The following is a 22,404-nucleotide window of genomic DNA, read 5'->3' on the forward strand; positions in this document are numbered from 1 at the left end:
TGAAATTCTCAAAATGCTACTTCAAGGAAATATTTTTTTCTTCCAAATGTTTAAAAAGACCAAAATTTGACTCTTTTCCTTCCTATTTTGTTCCAATTTATGTACATTGATTTCTATTTGATACTAATTCTTCAAATTTAATTTTTTCCAGGTGGTCAAAGCGTACGACCACAAACTGCACCAGCACGTCGCTCTGAAGATGGTACGCAACGAGAAACGCTTCCACCGGCAGGCGCAGGAGGAGATCCGCATCCTCGAGCACCTGCGCAAGCAGGACAAGGACAACTCGATGAACATCATCCACATGTACGACAACTTCACGTTCCGATCGCACATGTGCATCACATTCGAACTTTTGTCCATCAATTTGTACGAACTGATCAAGAAGAACAAGTTCCAGGGCTTCAGCCTGCAGCTGGTGCGCAAATTTGCGCACTCGCTTCTGCAGTGCCTGGACGCCCTGCACCGCAACAAGATCATCCACTGTGACATGAAGCCGGAGAACGTGCTGCTCAAGCAGCAGGGACGCAGCGGAATCAAGGTAGGACCCTGAACTTGTTTTTCTGCTTCTGCTGCACCCAAGGTTGGCTTTGAAAAAAATCAAAGTGGTTATTTTAAGAATGAAAAAAAATGAAGCAAAGTATTATATTTTTAAGTTTCTTTAAAGCTTTGATTAGATTTTAATTAATTTTTATTAAGAATTTAGGGAAAATTGACTCTTTTCATTCACGTTAAATTCCATAATGGAAAAAATTTGTATTTCTTAAATAAATAAATTTGATTTAGAGAAAGATTCGTTACTGCTGGCACTTAAAAGTTGATTTAAATTCCAAAGGTCAGTTTTAAAAAGCCGACGATGCTCTTTATTTTTTTTTCTTTCTCTCTTTCGAGCATTTTATTTTTAGTCCTTGATGCATCTTCGCCAAAGTTCGGTTTAGCGCGCCTATACAGCATCGATTGAAATCCATAGTTCCAAGTTCCAAATGCATAGGACGGTCTAGACGAGATAAATAATATTCGCGAAAGAGGCTGCGCTCTTGCTCTCTGCCTCTGTTTCTTTCTATTCTCGAGTTACTTTTTTTTCACATGCCAGCCTTGCTTGCTCCGGAGTCGGCGGCCCGCGGCTTGGCAACGCCGCATCTGCCTCCCTTCATGAGCACAACCAACTTACTAATACAATGAGCGACGAGAGATACACAGTTTGCTCTCTGAACAGGGCGAGCAAACCTGAAAACTATCTCCATGCAAGCAGGAGCCGGCCAAAGCGGTATACCTGAGGTGCTCCTTACAAATAATAATGTGGCCCGACCTTTTGTCACGTTCTCAAACTAAGAGGAAGAAATTTGTGTGATACTTTCCTGAAAAAAATGGTTTTACAAAAATTAAGGAAAAAATTTTTGTATCAGTTATCGTTTATTGATGAATTACGAAGGAGGAATAATATAAATAATGTAAAAGATGGAATTGAGAGTTTCTAAATTTATTATGTTGGAAAGAAGATAAATTTAAAAAAGTGAATATAAGAATAATTAATTTATAAATAATATGAAAAAAAGTAGTTGAAGAGCAAAGGAAAATCTCTCTTTTTATAATAATGTAGTAAAAATTTAAAGCAATTTTTTTAATCAACGTCACTAAAAATAAAACTAGATTAAGATAAATTCCAATCAAACGCCACAGGAAAATCCTATCGCGTTATTTGTTAGTTATTTCTATCCGACGTAATTGTGGGAATTGCCTGCTGAGCGGAACAGAGAGAAATGTGTATTTTTAGACACACTAGGATCTCCATTTGGTGGAAATTTTCCATAAGTCATTTTTTTATGCCGCAATAATTAATCTCCTAAGCCTCCTAAATCTGGAAGGCAGAGATTTAAAACTGATTATTTTTTTTCTTCATTATATTTAAGTCGGTAAATGTACGATTTCTTTTTTCCCTTCATAAGGAAATACTTGAAAAAATGTTATCAATTTTTATTTTCTTAATTCCCAAAAACGGCACCGCCCAACACCGCCTTAACCGCGAATTTCCACGGAGGCACCTGTTAGATCGCGTCCTCTGCATTAACGACGCACTTTAGGCCGCTCGCGATCCACCCTGCGTCGGCCCACTTCCCAAAATGGAAGGAAAAAAAATCGAAATTCTTGGGCGAAATTCACTCGCCCTAATCCCATTTTAATTATTACAAATTAATCGAAGTTTAATCCGAGCGTTTGCATAGAATTTGGTTAAAACTTGGCTGGCATGTTGTGCCGTATGCAATGCAGAGAGGGCTGAACGGGGCGAGCGCCAATCAATATATCGCAAAGGGGGTCGTGCAGCGCCAGCCCTGCGCTGGTACATACTACCACCGGCCGCCAGCGAGCAGCAAGGGTGGTTTTTCGACGCACACGGGCCGCCGCGTGTGCACCCTCCTTAGCCAATCGATAATCCGTATATGATGAATTTCATACGAGGACGCGCTAAAACTGCCGATCGAAATACAACATGGGTCGATAATTTTTTCAATGATAACCACCTGTCCATAGGTCACCCCCATGTGGTTAAAAAAAATCCCAAAAATTTTTTCGAATTTTTAGAATTTTTTTTCAAAAAAACTCAAAATTTGAGTTTTTAATTTTTCTATGAGAGATAAAAACTTCTAAACAACTTTTCTAGACTAATTTTGCAACGCCCGACAACTTTTCAATGCTGACCAAACGTGTACAAACACGTTTAAGGTCACTTTCAGACAAATTTTGACTTTGACTGAAATTTTCGAAATGAACGCCCCCTTGGATTTTTTTGCAGGTATAGGGAAAAATGTAGCCCATCTAATTTTGAATCGATATGGTGATTTCCAAAAATATATTATTTTTTGTTTTTCTTTAATTAAAAGGCGAACAAATAATAACGTTAGATTTTGGGTTTCCTAGTGAGGAGTGAAATCTCGGAATTTGCTTCAATCGTCCGATTAATTCTCGCGCTAAGAATTTACTTTGATATATAACTTTTCTAGACGTATTTTTAGTTTTCCAACAATTTTTCAATAGTAACCAAACGTGTACATACACGTTCAAGGCCATTTTTAGACAAATTTTGATTTTAACTGAATTTTTTTGGTGGCATAGGAAAAATTGTAGCCCATCTAATTTTAAATCGGTATGGTAATTTTCAAATGTGTGTTATTTCTTGTTAAAATTATTTTAAAATTAAAGTAAACCAACTCCGACCATGAGCGTATTTTCAGCGCTTGAAACGCACAAAATCTAATGTTTTTATTTGTTCGCCTTTTAATTAAAGAAAAACAAAAAATAATATATTTTTGGAAATCACCATATCGATTCAAAATTAGATGGGCTACATTTTTCCCTATACCTGCAAAAAAATCCAAGGGGGCGTTCATTTCGAAAATTTCAGTCAAAGTCAAAATTTGTCTGAAAGTGACCTTAAACGTGTTTGTACACGTTTGGTCAGCATTGAAAAGTTGTCGGGCGTTGCAAAATTAGTCTAGAAAAGTTGTTTAGAAGTTTTTATCTCTCATAGAAAAATTAAAAACTCAAATTTTGAGTTTTTTGGAAAAAAATTCTAAAAATTCGAAAAAATTTTTGGGATTTTTTTTAACCACATGGGGGTGACCTATGGACAGGTGGTTATCATTGAAAAAATTATCGACCCATGTTGTATTTCGATCGGCAGTTTTAGCGCGTCCTCGTATGAAATTCATCATATATAATATGGGAAATTATTTTATACTATTGCATTTTGCCCGTACACGTGTATTTCTATATGAACGAAGGAAATTTCCCACGCAGCACGTGCTCTAGTGCAGCCAATCAATCCGCTAATTAATCGGACGACCCCGTTTTGACCAGACGAGGAGAGCATGTGGTAATTGAATGTGTCCGCAATCGATTTTTGGGTGGGTCTCTGCGCTGAATGGAAGATGTTTGGTTTCTTTTTGCCACTGGTTGAGAAGAAAGGAAGGTTCTTTCTCTTAAAAAAGTTATTTCATCAAGGTGCAAAATTTGACTTGATTTTAATTTAAAAAGAAAAAAAAATAGTGTAAAGATGAACATTTTCCTTTGAAATTCGAGGAAAGGATTTAATACAATAAAATTTTATCAGAATGCAAAAATTTATTTTAAATTTTAGTCTAAATGAATTTTTTTCTGAATCTAGAATAATAATTTTATTCAATTTTTTCTCCATGATTTAATAAAATATTGAATTTTTTTTAACTACTATTTCATTTGATTTTAATGCTGTAGATTGTTTAAATCAAATTTGATTTTTATTTTAACTCTTTCAGTGTAAGACTCTTTAGTATTAAACTAAATTTTATAATAAAAAGGGCTTGCAATACACATATTTTTCTTTTGGCTTTAAAATTGAGCAAAATTATTACAACCAACAAGAGTGAGATGTTAAAAACCTGAAACTTGTCCCTTTTTCCAACCACAGTTTTTTCATCTTTTTTTTTTTCTTGCTTCTCCATTTCAACGTCGAACTGACTGAAATAAAACGCTCACATTGGGCAAGCTGCTGCTGCTGCACTGGAGTGCACCGCATAATTGTGAAATGTGGGGCAAATTTTGCATTCACGCTGGATGTTTTTCAATAATGTAATTTTCCCATTTTCAATGCACATGCAGATGTGTGGAAAGCCGAGCATCACTCGCCGCACACACGCGGAGTGCGATTTATTTTAAGCCGCGCACTTTATTTATAAAACTAAATCCACCGCGTGAGCACCAAGAGCGAGTGCAGCAAATGTAAAACCCTGTGTTCCGCTGTTTGATCGCCAATGGAAGGTCAGTCGGTCGGTTGCACTCTTCTTATAAATTGTGACGAAAACGCCGCAGCTGCATTTTCTCATTCACCACCTGAAAATCTGCGGCGTTTCCCAATGCGGTGATGCAAATAAAAGAAAGAAAGAGAAACAAAAGGCGCTCTTTCGCTTTCGGGTCACGTGACAGACCGACTTCTCTCCTTTCCCGGTGACTATTTTCCGAGTCACGCGAGCGTCCACCTAAGAGCGTGATTAATATTCATTTCTCGACCCCGGCCGGAGGTCAAAATTATGAAAATTGCTCTCAAATTTATTCTCAACTTCAAAGAACAACATTTTGGCAAGGACATTACTGGAAATCTAGAACAGATTTTCTTTTTAATGGAACTCTGATTTTTATTAACACAAGGTCAATGAGGAATTTTAGTTTGGCAAATCCGTAATTTATTTTTTTCAAAATAACGGAAATTGCAAAGTAAACGATAATTCTACTTGGTTGCTTTCCTCGTGTGGAGCAATTTGTCGGCTGGAAAGTTGGGATTCTTTCTTTCTTTCAATGCGGCAGACGGCGCGAAGACGCGGAACTCGCTCGCGAGTGGCGCCGGTCGACTTCACGATTTTTACGCGAGATGCAGAGGAGAAACCGGCAATTATGCATGTCTTGCTCGGCCAGAGAAAATAAAAGAAGTACACAAGTCGAACGGTACATTTTGCACACACAAAGAAAAGGAGCATCGATTTATATGTACATATAAATCGGCTCTCTTGTTACCGAGCGAGACTGATTGCTTGTGAAATTCGCAAAACCCAGCGGTTCAGATCAGGTGAATGAAATGGCGCGAAACAACCTAAAAAAAAAATTTTTGCGAGTGATTTGCAATCGTTGGTTTAAATCTGTCAAATCGACCTTAAATTTAGAAATTTGAAAAAAGTGAATTAACCTAAAATCCAATCATCTCGGCAATTTATTAAAATATTTAAATTTTGTAATAAAAGTTTGCTATGAGCTCAATTTTAAATTATAAAAAAAAAATCTTTTGGAACTGCAATAACTTTTTTTAATAAAAAAATTGTTCTTTTTATATTATTAGCAAAAATGACCTGATTTCCCTTTTTGTGTTGCCCTTTCAAAATTCAAATAACAACCACCAATGTAGGTAGCCGATCGAATTGATTCGCCTCATCTGCATCCAGCGAGTTGAGTTACGTGTTTCCGAGACGGTGGATAATCTGTTGATGCATCATCGGGCCCAAAATGATGTCACGCCACATCATGCATAACCGAGAGTGTGTGTACGACGCCTCCACCATGAGTAAAAGTCGATTCAGCCTTTGCTGAAAAATCGTTTCATTACACGAGAGATTTTCTTTTCATCTCATGAGCGGAAAAAAAAATAATAAAATTAATCGCCGCCATATAAACTCACGGTCAAGTCGATCAGAGGCGTTTATTTGGAGCAGCAGCGCGTTCACGTCGTTCTATTTGTTGTGTTCGGTGGAGCCACAATTAGCCGAAAAAACGCCTGCCAAACGTGCGACCTTAGCGTGTTTGAGATGCGAAAACAACGGATTTTGTTTTTAAAATTCCTCGCAAATTTTAAACTATTCTGATATTTATTTATCCCATAATTTAAATTAAACTTTCAATTCAAATTTAATTTTTTTTACTTGTAGTAAAAATTATTATTTATTTATTATTTTTTTAATTTTTGGCATGAAAATCTGCCGCTTTTAATCGCATGGCGTGTTACCCGCCGGACTCTCGACTTCCATCACGAATTTATTAATTTGATCCCGAGGCAGGTGAGCCCGGCTCGGATGCACTTGTGTGCTCACTCGGCGAGATCTCCGGCTGCTTTTGCGGTGGCCTTAAAACTGCGACGGCAGTTTCACTCATCAAAGTGGAAGCAGGGCAAGCAGCGCCCGAGTATTGATCTGCGTCGTGTGCCACTATCCTCGCTCTCTCACTCGCTCTCGGTGGTGCCGCCGCCGCCGTAGAATGCACCCGACGCGCCGGAATCAGCCCCAAAAAATGGAATTCGCAGCTCGGCTGTATCAAATATTCAGCCCGGAAGCGCCAAACAAAAAGGCAAAACGCTGGCTCAATATTTCACAATTTTCCAAAGAGCTGACTGAGAAACAGTAAAAAAATCATTCAAATTTTCTATGTGAATTAAAAACAACAACAAAAATCATCAGTTTTCACAATTTAATTATAATTTGCAGAAAAAGAAATCATTTTGTATTATAAATAATGATTTGAATCGCAATACTTTCTTTTCAATCAAAGAGCTGCAGCATATAAAGGATTCTCTCTGCCCTTGGTTGCTATAATATAAAGTGATTTTAATGGCGTCAAGACTCACTTTGGCTGACCCGATTTGAACTCGAACTTTACATGCAGCTCATGTTCTGCATGATCAGCTGCTTCTTTTCCGGCAAGAAATGTGCAGCTCGTGTGCATGAGGGGCTGAAGTTGACAACAGCCGCATCTCTCTCTCTCTCAGCATCTGACCCAATAAAATTTCCTCGGCTGCGCTTCTTGCTTTGTCTCCGAGCTGCCGTCACGTGCACGAATTTCGTTATTAGGTCCGCCCCGCAGCCAAAAATTAACGCTCAAAATCTAGGAGAAATTAAGAGACATACAGAAGTGTGATAGCCTTGGAATAACAATTAAAAGCAGAAAGATTTCCCTGCCCGTCATTTTACTGCCGTTTTATGCACAGGGAGGGCTGAACTCGAATGCGCTTGAAATAAACTTTTTAAGTGCCGCTTGTTAAGTGTCAGGTTCACTCAACGAATATTTCATTCGGTAAGGATGAGCTAAGATGCCTTTCAATTAAATTTGATAAATTATCTTACCATCAATTTAACTTTTTATTTATGTCTTTCGCTCATCCTTTGTCTAAAAAATACAGGAATATGTTCATAATTAGAAATTTAATTTTATTATTTTCTTCTTTTATTTCAATTTCTAGTGGAGTTGAAACTTTGAATCTTATTCCTCCGGCAAACAAACCAAAAGTCGTCACTTGCACACACATGGCGGCGTTTTTCCGGCCACATTCATGTAAATAAGGGCCTGCTGCACCCACGCTGCAGACAATCGGAATTGTGATAAACGCGAGGCGTGAATGAATGAACTTTGCCGCAACCAGCTGTGATCTATCTGATCACCCGAGCAGCAGAGACGGAAAATTCAAACTTTCGGCTCCCCCTGGCTGCCTGCATTAGTTATTCCGGCGCAGGGTTGCCACCTCCTCTCCGGCTGTGCCGCTTCTGCTGATGGGCGAGTCTTTCTCTCTCTCTCTCTCGCTCCGCGAGCAGACAAAAACACTACACGCTATGATGATGGTGAAAAAAGTAGACGGCGCGAGTGACGTCAGCGGAGGGGGTCGAAAATCGGCCGCAGGGGGTTGCTCGACTCGTCCGACGGGCCACCCCCTCGTCTAGTGCAGTCGGAAAATGCATATATATCTATAATATGACCCATTTAGGCCCAAAGATGCGGGCCAATAGGGGTGTCGGCGCACCCCTTTTTGTGTGTGCAGGGGTTGCAATTTGCTTAATTGACTTAGAAAAAAAAATCGGCAGCTGCTTGAGGTTTTTGCTTTGCGTGCTGGGAAAGCTCGACTGACACGTGCTGCCGTGCTTGTTAGTTTTTGTTTGGCATGGGTGGTGAAAGAAAAGCGATTTGTTTGACCAAGGGTGGACCTGAAGTAAAATAATTATGGACTTTTTTACTTTTTATGGATGCAGAAATTAATCATCAAAACCGGTACACTCCAAAACTTTTATTAATATAATCATTTAAAAATTTAAAATACAGGAATTTTGATCTCTTTTTTTGCTTCTTTAAATGAAGTATGTTTACAAAAGTTATGGTCATTCACTCCAATGAAAATGGCGATTAAAACTTTTAATTCACTTAAGATTATTTTAATTATGAAGAGATGTTGTCACTCCTGAAAAAGGATTTTGTAACGATAAAGTTAAGCTTCTTTTAAAACTTTTTGCGGAGTTAAAATGTTGAGACAATGAAGTATTGATAAATACAGAAAAAATGATAAAAAGAATAATTATCTGCATTTTAATCATGTACATTTCATTATTAATTTTCTTTATTTTTGGGATTGTCTCTCTCCATTATTATTGTTGCACTTTTTTTGTTCAATTTTTACATCCAATTTTTTATGCCTATTTTGTATATTTTTTTGTAAATTGATGATGAGATTTTAATTACCTTTTCCGTGCAGACGATTTTAACGTAAAATTAAGCATTCGAATTCCTCGTTTGTGCGGGAAATCGCAGTTAGTTGGTGATAAGACGATTGCGGTCGTCAGAGGAAAAAACACGCAAATTGTGATAAACCAAAGCACGTTGCCTCTGATTACATTTGAAAACAGACGTCCTTCATATAATTGCAAGATAGCATCAGTCGCTGGGTGAAAAAGTCTCGATTTGCAAATAAGTCCATCTTGCTTAATTTTGCGCGTTCCTAGAAGTATAAAGTTGGAGAGAAACTGCCAATCAAGAACTGCCTTAATAAACAGTCACGAGGAAAACCTGTTCAAGATGTGTGTTTTCTCATATACGAATCTCGCTGCGGGCCTATTGTTTGCGGGCATAATTGTAGACCAGATTAATTTATTCTGTTCGCGGCCTTTCCTCCTTTGCGTGTGGATTTATTTTTCTGTACCTAGTAACAGAGGAGGAAGTCCAAAAGGCGAGAAATTTGCAGCATCTGGATTTTTGCAAACAGAAGTTACGAAAGTATCTGGAGATTGATAGCTCCGATGATCTCATGATTGGCGCCGTTCTCACGGCTGTGCCTATACTGATCTTGGATTTCGCGCAAAGTGAAAGGCAAATTTTGTCAATTTATAGAAATAAACACCTGCTCTGATGACAAAAATATACCAATCTCGAGTTGATTGATTGTTTATTTATTATTTTGATCGCAATTTGCACTTGTCTTGAAGATAAAAAAAATTAATTAAAATTAATTTTTATCAGCGTGTCCTGAATAACCCTTTAGGATTTTTTTAATTCATTAAAAAGTTGACAAAGTTAGATACAGAAACCCGTTGTGCTCCAGTATTCCGTTTCCGTTTGTAAAAATTAGAATTAATTCGCGTAGAATTTCTCACACGGTGCCGTTTTTTTTCCTTTCGTGTTTAGCCTGCTTTTATCTGTCTCCTGTTCAGCGCCACTTCTCTTTTAATTACGCTGGAAAATGTACATAAAAGAGCGGTGAATCGGCGACACATGAAAAAAGTCTTGTCTTGAGAGAGATGTTAGTGCTGCATATTCATTCAATGTAAGTGCGTGTAAAGCACACAGCACGATCTTTCGCGCGGTGCTAATCACGTCGTCGACACAAGACAGACCCCGCTATGTGGGTCAATGCCGGGGAGATGGCCAAATTAAAAATATTAAAAACCATTATCACCGCTAAAACGGCACGCGCCGACGCCACAGATGATTCCTTATCATTGGCCTGACGCAACCGAAGAAAAGTGAAATCTGCACACACACACCCGCCCGCCCGCGACCCCGATCGTATCTGACAATGAAAGAAACTAAATAATTAGTTTGTGGAACGAAAATTGTTGCAAAATTAATTCATGATTTGACCTGATTTAATTAATTAAGAAATGAAATTCAAAATTAAAATAAAAAAGAAAGTGTGCAGTAAAACCTACAAAACTGATCTGCAGAAAATGAACACGTAAATACAAAAAATTCACAAAACCTTTTCCTTTTTTGGCTCAAATTGATTTATAAACCCATTTGAGCTGTGACATCAAAATTTGTCTGGTTTTATCTGCTCATTATTATAATTAAAAGCCTGTCTCCATTTATTCTAATTGGCGTTGGTTTGAGGCGTCAACGTCCCTAACCTGGCTCAACCTTGAACCTGGCGATATCACTCGCCGGCGACGGATTTTTTTTTCACTTGGCCAGCGGCTGCACAGGTCGGCCGAGCGTGCAACCGACATGTCTCTCCCTCTTCCTCTTCGCCGGACGTTGTTTCGAGTAGGCGACGTGCGATGATTGGGCTTTAATTGCACACTCCAAATGCCTAAGTGACCGGTTAAATGAGTTCGAAAGAGAGAGAGAGAGAGAAAATTAGCAACCATTACGCACCGTCGCGACCCAAAACCCTTGGCATCGATTTAGCTCAATAACTTTGGCTGAAGATGCAACTAAAGAAATCAGTCAAAATATTGAATATTTGCAGTTTTCTTTTATAAAAATAAATTATATTTGTAACTATTGAGGAAAATTATCCCAACCTTCAAACAGTTGTTTTTGTATATTTAATTTGAGATCAAATGTCACCAGTGCCAAGGACTTGATTGCCCAACGATAAGAATTATTTAAAGAAAAAAGTGCCACTTTGCGTGTTTCAAGCAAATCTGTTTCATTTTTCGCGGCCGGACGGGTCACGGCAAAGAGCTTCGTCTCCAAACTGTTCATGAAAATGGGAGGCGGTTTTTAAAGAAGCGTCTGGGAGCGCCATAAAATTACAGCTGCACTTGAAACACTTGAAACGCACACTCTTGCAGCAGTCCAAAGCGAGAGCAGGCCGATTTCCTCTCTTTATGGCAGTGTAGCCTTCAATTAGTCATGCGAGCACCTGCGAAAGCTTGCAGTGCCGCGCCAGCCTTCTTTTTTTCTCCTGCGAAATCTGAGAGTATTCTCAATAACCAGGCCCTTGGCTCAACCCCTCATGCGGCTGGGGACGAGGGGATAAAAATTCTAAAAAATAAAATGTACATGCAATCTGCTTGACAGCTTGATCATTTGTTTGGAGAAAAAGATAATTTAAAAAGTCAAAGTTAAAAAATTACTGGATCCTCTCATTCCTTTCATATTTATTTTTAAGAAATGAAAATACCAATTTCAAATTTTTTACAAACGATTCTAAAAAGTGATATATTTCAATTTAAATTGAATTAATTGTTAATTAATTTTTATATTCTTAATTCTTATATAATACTTCCTCTTTTGATGAGTACCAAGTTTCCGGTAGATAATCGAAGAAACCGGTCCGATCGACCTCCTTTCATCCACACTTTGTACCAAGCCTATCCAGTGTGCCAAGCTTATCCAATTTCGTCTCCATATTGTTCCCTTCATGTATTGCTGAGCTTCTTCTCGAGCAGCCTTGAAGTGACGTCGTTTGCGTTATACATGCGTATCAATTGCAGCCGGCGGATCATTATTGAGACGTCTGTCGCTGACTTATCCTGCAGCATTGACGATTAATCAAGCGTCCGATTTTATGCAACGCGAAGGTCTCGCTGAAATAAAAATCTCCGCCGCCGCCGTACATAGACAACGCCGGGGCAATAAAAATCAAGCGTAAAACACGAGTCAGCACAATCCTCATTAAAAGGCTGCATTTAAATGTTTGTATCTGCTGATGAAATACATAATTCCAGCGAGAGCAGCGTGTGCATTTCGTCCTGTTCACCTTGCGTGCGTCGCCGCTGATGGTTTCAAAGAGTTGAATTTACATTGGAATTTTATAATTTTTTTAATTAATTGAAAAAGAAATTACAAAAATTTATAAAATATTGAAAACAAAATCTAAAAATTAAATTTAGATTTAATTTGACTAAACTGTCAATAAGTTTCAAAATTGAAGTACCCCAAAAAAGTTTGGATTGGAATTTTTTGAGTCAATCAGATTAAGTAGATGAATTATTTGTGAAACTAAATTTCCAGGTTTCTTTCCTGGATTTGATATTTGTTTATAAATGATAAACTCAAATTTTCATGCTCCTCAAAACTATTCAAAGATAAATAATTTCATTGGATAATTTCATGTTTACTTGTTTCTCCCTTTTTATATCATTATTTGCATAATTTTTACTCAAATTTAGCTTTAAAGTATTGGCCAAAATATAATAAACCACTCTTGCATTTAATCAAATTATCGATGCCTCTTCCTTCTCATTTCGGTTCTACGAACTGCCGAGTGGGAGCAGAAGGAAACGCAATCAGCCGAAATTGGCACTTCCCAGCAGAAGAAAATAATTTTTTTTTGGCGGCAATCAGAGTTTCCCGGAACGAAGATGGTCGACTCTGACCTTTTCCTGGTGCTCCAGTTGAATTCATGATCTCTTCTTGTCACGTCGGAAATTTCGCAATAACTTAGGTCGGTCGTAAAGTGTGCGCTCAAAGACGGAAGGAATGTCGCGCGCCTAAATATGGCGAGAGCGCGACGATAGTGAAAATAAAAATACGTACGTAGAAGAAGAAGAGTGAGTGCACCGGTCAGCGGCATTTATGGCCTCACGCCCACCGCCGACCAGGGTTCACGCCGGTGTCGTTAAACCCGCCGCCGAAACTTGGCACAGAAATTAACTCTCGATTTGCCGGCAATTATATCCATCGGCGTGTGACCCTGAAAGCGAATCTTCACATTACGAGGATTCAACTCACGTTCGAATTCCTCCTTTCCAACTCTTTTTCTTTCTTTTTCAAATATACATTTTGAGGTGGCATATCTGATATTTTTCGGAGCTCACAAGCACCGGACAGGATGTTTGGATGGATTTCCTCTGTCAGGATGGCACAACACCTTGCTTGCCGAGCACACAAACAAATCGACGACGCATTCTTTTTATCTTACCTAATGGAAAATCGAGCCGAGGGCTGCGTGCCCGAAACGACCAACGTCTCTATCATTATGCTTATTAGACGTGCGGAGAAGAGGGAAAAATAATAAAAAAGACCCGCCGAAAATCAATGGTTGCCTATACGCGGAAGGCGGAGATTTCACAACCCGTGGGAAGGACCCAAGTCACAAGTGACGCAAACGCCGGAGGTCAATTTGACAAGGCGAAATTAGACGCATATTGGATCAAATCACGACAGTTTATAAATAATTAAACTTGAGTAAAAATCTGATCAATTAGTCAGAAAAATGCAAAGATATAAATTAAAAGGTGCATAGAAGCTATTTTAAATTCCCTAAAATTCAAGTAATCAATTTGTTGCGGATTGTTTAGTTATAAAATTAAAAAAAAAAATTAAGAAACGTAAACACTAAAACTAGAATATTTAACAGAAATTTAAAATATTCGAAGAACGACGTCAAATTTTGACTCCAGTAAAATTTAACATTTTGAAAAGTAGCCAATTGTTGAATTTTTGGGCAAAACGCAACAATTTCGCTACAACTTTTGAGATAAAATACATGATATGGCTAAAATTTGAACACTGTGCTTGATTATCATTTAATTATTAATTTTCAAACAAAAAATAAAATTATTCATTTTAACAGTAATTTCCTTATTTGGCTTATTATTATTATTATTCATTGTGCAATATTTCTCCGTTGAACAAACCAGAAGTTTTGAAGGAAAAAACGTTGAATCGTGCGGAATTTTGAATTGTCCGGTGCGTTGTGCTGCCATTAGTCACCGAGCAACATATAAAAGTGATTTTGTTTTGGTGCGGGTTGCCGTCGCGGTCGTCTCGGCGCTCGGCGTGAGAGAGCAAAAGGAGTGCTTCGGACTGACTAACTAACCGAGTGTTGGTGCTCTGGGTACCTATTATGAGTCAGGTGCTTGCTCTCGCGGGTCTCAAGGTGAGCCAGCCGGCTGCCTGTGTCGATGCCAGCCGAGCAGCCAAGCGGACACATTTCGTCGTCGCGTGTGTGGAAATTGGAAAAGGAATCGCGACGATTACCATCGCCTTTTAAACAGCCCCGCACCATTTATACATACACACGTGTTTCGGAAAAACTAAAAAAGAAAAGATAATCACGCACTGAGATTTACACTTGCGCAAAGGTCAACGCCAGTTTCTTTTATTGGTCGATTCCGTGAAGGTCGTCGGGGAAAATTGCCAAATTTTTTACTGCTCCGCGTCAATTTGTGCCTTTTGTACTCCGGCAAAAATGAAACTTTCGGGCAGCAGACATAAGGATTTTCAAAAGCTATTCTCGTCTGGCCAAGCAGTTCAAAAGACTTGAAATTGAAACACGCGGCAAAGCTTTACCTGACGACAAAAGACAAAGTCAAAGAGAAACGCTCAATATAGTTCCTTTTTGTTGAGAGAAGAAAAGGTCTCTTTATATATATATATTTATAAAAAGTGGAATGAAATTTCTCTCCGCTTTTAATTGACTGGTGAAGAAACGTGCATTTATTTTTGAAAATCTAGGATATCGCGCACATCTGCAGAGTGCAAAGAGGGCGGTGATACCGATCGGTGAAAAATTTCACGGTGGCAACGGGGATATTGCACCCGAATTTAAAATTCAAATCAAAAAGGAAGCAACAGTACATATTCCGTGCGAGTCTAGATTTTTTCCGTCTTGCCTCGTGCGAAGGCTGAATTGGCAAAGAATCCGCTCTTGGATTTTTCTCACTTTTCATCCATCGTGCGACAACAATATTATTCTCCATCCCACACGGCCGTTCTCGTGATTTAATGTACACACTTATTTGTTTTATTGTGGCGTCGGCGCAACCGAAACGCTATAATAAATCTCAGCTTTATGAGCTTAGCACTGACGCCGGCAGGCTAATAGAAAAATCATTACCATAATCTTCAAAGTCGAGGCGTTCTTGAAAAAATTAATATGCAAACAGTTTTCTCGTTGAAATTGCAGGAATCAATCTGATATTGAAGAAAAATTGATTCACCTTATATTTTTCATAAGTATAATTGAAGTTCAAAATCGCATGATTTTTAATCCAAAAGACACTTTATTTTTAATATAATTAATAAAAAATGTATTATTGAACCACAAAACAAGAATCGATAGACATAAATATACCATACGAATATCCTCAAAATACCATTTTAAAGCAAAAAAATCGAAAGAGGAAAACGATCATGATTAAAAAAAGCTTTTTTTCTACAAAAATCAAGAAATAAATTTTCAATTTTGTAGAAGAATTTCTAAAACGTGGGTTGAATCGTGGCGTCTGAATTAAATTCAAACATCATATTCATTATGTAAATAAGTAATTATTAGGAGATGAAAAAAAATAAGATGTATCTCACAATCAAGAAATAATTAATACATTACGAGTGACAAGGATAAGGATGCATCATTGAAAAATTTCAATGGAAAGCTTCATGCTTTGTGGAAATACAAAACATAGTCACACACAAAATTATTCTCGACACCTGGAATTTCCGCTTTCGTCGGTGGACTTGGCACCGACGTCCGGTTCAATCCACTTTGCATATGTGGCGCCAATATTTCGACGCGCATTATTTTTTTCATATACGCCTGTTCATTTATGCACTGACGATAAAAACAGTGGGTGACAGCAAAGCAGCTGGAGCTCGCGACCTTCATTATCGCAATATCAGTCATTTTGCGTCGCTATTCCTTCGTGCTAGTGAACCCAGCAAACGATTCGCTTCTGGACCGCTGCCAGCCCAGAGTCATCTGCGCGCTGGAATAATAAAAGTTCTTCTGCATCGCGCGTCATTTGACACTGGCAAACAGCAATCGATGCTTCGGCAATTACAGTCGCGGCTATAAATTTGCGAATCTGTTTGAAAACCGAGCAGCTCAAATTTGTACAACAGCTTTACGGCCGGTGTGAGTAATGAGAGGATTTTTACTGTCAGACAGACCACTTCCTTTGAATAATATTGTAGGAATGGAAAAAGTTTTGTTGGCAGATACAAAAGACTGATCGGTGATTTATTTAAAAATTCTCTCTGAAACAAACATGCAAAAGATTTGAATGCCCAATTTACAAATTATGAAATAGAAATTTGTTGAATGTTTTAAACGAAAATATTAATTTGGTGGTGCTAATGATTGATAAAAAGAATTCAGTTCTTATTAATAAAAAATATATTTAAAACTAAAAAAAAAATGAGGCCAGAAAATTATCAAAATTCGTTTTAAATAAATGCGAATAATTTAAAGATTATTGCTGATACTTCAAATATGAATATTGTTATACATATAGCTTTGAATTCACCATTTTTTTTTTATATATATATAAAAATATAACTTATTGATTCTTGTTTATGCGAAATCAAGCGGGATTCCACAAGTTATGAGCGCGAGGTAGAGCATCGACCCACCGGCAATCATTATTTTCCTTGTGCGTCACCACAAGATAAAAACCCAAACAAAGAAGAAAAAGCAGACGAAGCAGGCAGGCTACCCCTAGAGAGGACAAACCAACCCTCTAGCTCAAGGATGAGGGAGGGGTTGCGGATTTTGTCGGCTCTCAAGAGCCAGCATGCATACATTTCGCACGGGAATCGTGCGAAATTGAAAGGAACGGTTCTGCTGTACTCAAATTATGAATCATTTTAAATTTCTACGAGAATTTATCAGAAAGCTGAAAAAAAATTGAAAATTATTTTTATAATAGTTTATTTATTACAAGAAATTATTATTTTTCAAATAGGAGTTGATAAGTGATAGGTAGAGAAAGTTTTGGTGGATTTTCAGACAAATAATTTGTTTTATAACCTATTATACAAAATTGAGTCATCAAGGTTTTGCCAAAATCAAAAGAAATTATTAAATTTTTAGCATGATTTAATTTGAAAAAAAAAACGTGATGTTGATTTTTTTATAATCATCAAGTAGTTTTAAACATTTCATTCGTTTCTCTCGTTAAACTACGAATTGATTTATTTAATTACACAGTCAACATCGCTTTGGTGCTAATTAATTATCACTTCAATTAATTTGAATTCCAACTAGAACGCTGGCCCAACTTTTAATGATCCATTTCCAGCCAACGCAGAAAGCCGGTATCTAAAATACGCCTTCCAGAAAAGCCCTACGGCGGCTCTTTTACGGGCGTCCTTGGCCCAGCGGACCAGAAGCGTCCGTCAATAAAAATTAATTTCGCTCGGACACTCGTGCCGCGTCCATTTGTCCGCGCGCGTGCGGCGGCGCTACCGAAAAGCGGCTGGTCGAAAAGCGGCAGCAGTGACGTGCGAATCGACCAGAATAGCCAGCCGGACAGAGAGCATTTTTATTCCTCTGGCACCGTTTCCGCGTCTCCGCGCGCCCACCGCAAATCATCTCGCTCTTTTTCCACCCTGCGCATCTCTTCTGCAGGCTGATCTCATTCGGAAAGAAAGAAAGAGAGATGATAGATATCGACGGATTCGGCGCCGGAAAAGAAGAAATGTGATTGCTCGCGGTGATTAATGGTCGACCGAGTGGGCCCCCCTTGAGACTGAATATATGTGACGATGCGGTGTCTCAATGGGGCCACGTTTCCTCCGCATATGCTTGGCTTGCTGATCAATTCACGGCGGCTTGCAATCAATAAACTGCAATCACTCATGATCAAAACACGAAACGACTGAAAATTTATCTGAAAATTGCTGAAAATTATCCTCCATTTGGAATTGTACTAAAGAAAAATGGTCTGATTATTTTTGATAATAATTTAACTTAACATTATCATTGATTTTTAAGTTATTTCCATGAATAAACCATAAGAAAAGTTGAATTGATTCGGACGAAAGAAGTTTTGAAAATTATCAGTGTTTCTTAGGGAATAATGTTTTCCTAAAAATTATTGCTGCTTTTGGCGTTATATAATCCCGACTTTCCTGTTTCCTCACCCGGAAAATTACGACGCATCACAACAAGTGTTTTCTTTCCTCCTCTTTCCTTTTATTTTATTTTCGCAACAATCGCTCCGGTTCTAAACGAACACGCCATGCATCCCTTTGGGAACGGCGACACGCAGCTTTGAAAGCACATCGGTTGAACCCGATGCAATCAATCAACTCTCCGAGCTCATTTGAACGCAACGTGCACCGCCATGTGATCACTCTCCCGCGAGTTATTCGCAAATAGATTCACAGGTGCCAAGTGTATATTATTTTAATAAAAGCGTTGCCGCGCACGGGATGTGCAAATTTAATCCCGCCAACAATACGAGGCGGCCGCTCGCGTCGAGTGCAATGGTATGCTAATAAATCGCGGCCGAGTGGCGAGTGATCTGGTAAATATTATGATTTGGGCGCCTCGTGCCGACGCCCGGCATGCAAATTTGAAAATGGGTCGGTCTTGCGCACGACGAGTCACTTTTTAAACTGACAATGAGGCATGAGCGAAATCGGGGGTGTGATGTCAAGACCCTCAAATAGTGCGAACGCCTACATTTCTACATTTCACCAGCTTGAGCAGTAGAGAAATCGTCTAGCAAAATGTAATTTTTGTATAACGTTTTGTAAAAATTATCGTTGTTTATATCTCAAATTAATTCATCGTTGAATTGCTAAAATTTTATATTTTAAATAATGTTTGCCTTTATTGTTTGTTTCTGAAAACAAATTTTATTTCTTTTTGTGAAAATTTATATTTCTATTTAAAGTTAGAATTTTTCAATTGAAATTTTTAAAAAACCAAAGATTTTTTCTCAAAAATTTATCTCTTTGTGTAGCTAAAATGGGTTCAAGTTTAAAAAGTTAAATATTTGCGTCAGATTTCAATTTTTTTTATTTTTTATTTTATCCTTTTTAGTGTGGCTTTGAAACGTGCTTTCCAACAATGTTTCTGAGGGGTTTTCCCTGCCACTTGAAAATAAATCCGCAATGAAACCACATTAATTTTGAGAAAGAACCGCGTGCGAACTTTTTTCGTCTTGGGCAAACAGATCGATTTCCTACTCATGCTGGTTCCAAACCGGCGAGCGCGTCGCCAAACAAAAGAGCGTGCTATGTTTGCTTATTAATAGCGCACACCTTTTGTCTGGCAATAGGAAGACACTTGAAATTAAATCATACACATCCCTGACAGATCGCGTTTCACGTTTTTGTTACAAAATAAAATTACACAGCTGATGAGCGTATAAATTACGCTTCAAAAATAGCCGCGAGCGCAGCCGCGCCGAGAGAGAGACTTGCTGATTAGCTGCAGATTCTCTCGCGTAACAAGCTGTTTCGCGTGTAATTCAATCGTCGAAAAGTTGGTTAATACAGATGCGCGAGTACGTCACATGTCGTTCATTACAGGACAAACTGCGCACTGACTCACGCTAAACGGCTGCAGAGTGAAAACCATCTAATTATCAATCATGGTTGCAATCCGCGTGACTTGTGATTTTTAAATTCGAATAATAATGAAAGTCAAAGGAAAATATTCACGTCCAATTGTTGTGTCATCGGTGTAAGGTCGGTTGTGCAAGACACATTCGTGGGATGAAATTGAAAGTTGATTAATTAAGCACCGCTGTTTAATCAGAAGTGAAACTTCAGCATCTCATTAGTGCCAGATTATGAAAATGGAAACCAACGAAGTCATAATTTAAAGAATAATTTAATGTATGTGATTAAAAATTAAATCAACTCAATAAAAAAAATAATATTTATTGCAATAATTAGACGTATTTTTTTTTCTTTCGATATTTTTTATTCATTATTAAATTTTTATTCAAATTTTAATCAACTCACTCCGTGCTATGTTTGAAATGAAATTTATTGCAGGAGAAATTATCACAATGTGCTAAAAATTTGTAAATAAATTGACAAAGAAGACTTATAAATTTCTGCCTCGATCTAAATTGTGCAATTTTGTTTGGTAATTGAAGCATCTGAAATTCCCAGAAGTGCGTTTATCACAAAAGCAATCAAACGCGCATTGCCTGCCAAGCTCTTGTGATTTTAGCTCTCGAGTGGTCGTTTCTCATCACCCTGGCCGGCGATACTGCGCTTATCTCGGCCCGAATGCAATCTGGAAATCGAACGTGTAAACCGCTGAAGTATGCATTTTTGTAAACTAGAGCAATTTGCCAAGGAGTCAGGCTCATTCCCACGTGCGTGTGTGTCGTCGGCGCATAATCAAATTCAAACTCTCACCACCCGTCTACTCGCATTAATTGCAACTTCCTCATTCTCCATTGTTGCGCCGCCGCCGCCGCTCAGGTTGGCCAACTCGACGCATCAGCAAAATTCGCACAAAGTGAGTGCGCTGCTGATTTTTACGAGGGCGTTGACGCCGAGTGCGGTGGACGAGGAAAATTCTGAGCTCAATATCAAATTCCATGGGTGTAAATCAATAATTCACACCAAGCCATGAGTTGATTGAAACTTGAATAAATATTTAATATTAACATTAGAATTGGATCAAATTTTCAAAACAATATGTAATTTTAATCACAAATTATCTGTTAATAAATGATTTTTTTAAATTTATTTACAGTACTTAAATTGCTTCAGAGTTTCATACATAAAATTAAAAATATTGTTTAAATTTGTATTGAGAGCTTCAAATTGGTTCCGTTTTCCTGTAGATTCTAAAGAACTTTAGTAGCAAAACTTAAAATCTAATTATTTAACAAATAAAAATTAAGCCAAAGAATTTTGTTCATAATGATATCCATTTTGCTTTTTTTTTATTCCCTTCAATTAAAGTAAATTGTTCATTCCTTTGTTGTAAAGTAAGATTTTCTCGGAAACCACTTATTTATCATTTTTTTCCCTTTTCTCTGTGTATTCTGGCTGTGGTGCTTTATCAGAGACCATTACCCCTGACAACAATTTACAAAGCGACATTCCACGCCGGTTTTGAACGCATCAACGCGGCGCCGAGTTCCCGTTTTCTCTCTCTCTTCGAATCTCCACTAATATTTCACGCCAATCGAGGTGTTGCATTACACAGATAATAGCGTTTTATATCAAAGCTTCAAATGTTGTTTGTTTTTCAACTAATAATTCAACGCATCGTCGGGTTGACCGATAAGAATTGTTCGTGGACAATGCCCTTTTTATTTCTGTCTGCTCGGCGGCTGCTGTAATGCTTTCTCGCTGTGTGTGTGCTTTACTCGAAATAAATAGCCGCTGCGTACCAAGTTACATACGAACTCACGTTACATACGAACTCACTCGCACGCGAAACAAGACCGGCCGCCGCGGAATGCGGTTTCGGCTCAAAGGCACTTAGCACCTCCGCAGAGAGCTCGCTTACTAATATTCAACGCACTAGCTTCGTTGAAACAAATACAAAATTGTTTCTAAATTAAGGAAATGATTTGGGAAAAAATCCTCCGAGTTCAAAGCTCGAAATAGAAGTTTTGGATTAACCTTTGACCCCATCGGATGTCGAGATGAGCTCGGTCGTTTGCTTCTTTTATTATTTCACGTGCGAGCAACAATGATCTAATGGCTGCCAATGCCAGCAGCAGCTCGAGAAGTCAAACGATCATAAGCGCGGCCATGGAGGTCCCATTCATCATCGGTGTGTGCTCGAAGTGATTCAATTGGAACGTTGAAGCGAAAGACCAAGGAGAGTTGAAAATTGTAAATAACCTTTAGATAATTTCATAACTCTCACCAATTATTTATAGATTAGCAATTTTTAATTTCAAGTTCAACGTGTTGCATTTTTTTTTATTGTTCTTTTTCAAAAAGGATGAATTGTAAAAACACAATTAGTTTAGCTCAATTCACTGAAAAAAAAAATTAAAAGAAAATTACAGGGAGGAGCTTGTTTGCCCTAGAGGAGTATTTTTATTTCCAGAGTACAACAATGGCCCGATTTCACTTTATCAGAAGCTCCTTCTTTTTTTAAATGAATCCCAATTTAATTTAATCATAAAACAAGAAAGTTAAGTTGTAAAACGGAACAAAATTATAATTTAATTATAACAAGACACT

At 38.0% G+C, this 22,404-nt stretch overlaps 1 protein-coding gene across 3 annotated transcripts in view; it reads left to right on the forward strand.

Annotated features, from left to right (window-relative positions):
- LOC132193022 (dual specificity tyrosine-phosphorylation-regulated kinase 2-like) overlaps positions 1 to 22,404 on the forward strand; it is a 34,074-nt gene that overhangs the window by 1,160 nt on the left and 10,510 nt on the right. For all 3 annotated transcript variants that reach the window (XM_059613368.1, XM_059613369.1, XM_059613370.1), the window contains one exon: positions 152 to 541. In XM_059613368.1, coding sequence (XP_059469351.1) covers positions 152 to 541 — 390 coding nt within the window. The remainder of the gene's footprint in view (positions 1 to 151; positions 542 to 22,404) is intronic.

The sequence above is a fragment of the Neocloeon triangulifer genome, unplaced genomic scaffold (genome assembly GCF_031216515.1).
Source record: "Neocloeon triangulifer isolate White Clay Creek 2 clone unplaced genomic scaffold, ASM3121651v1 ptg000003l, whole genome shotgun sequence".
NCBI lineage: Eukaryota > Metazoa > Arthropoda > Insecta > Ephemeroptera > Baetidae > Neocloeon > Neocloeon triangulifer.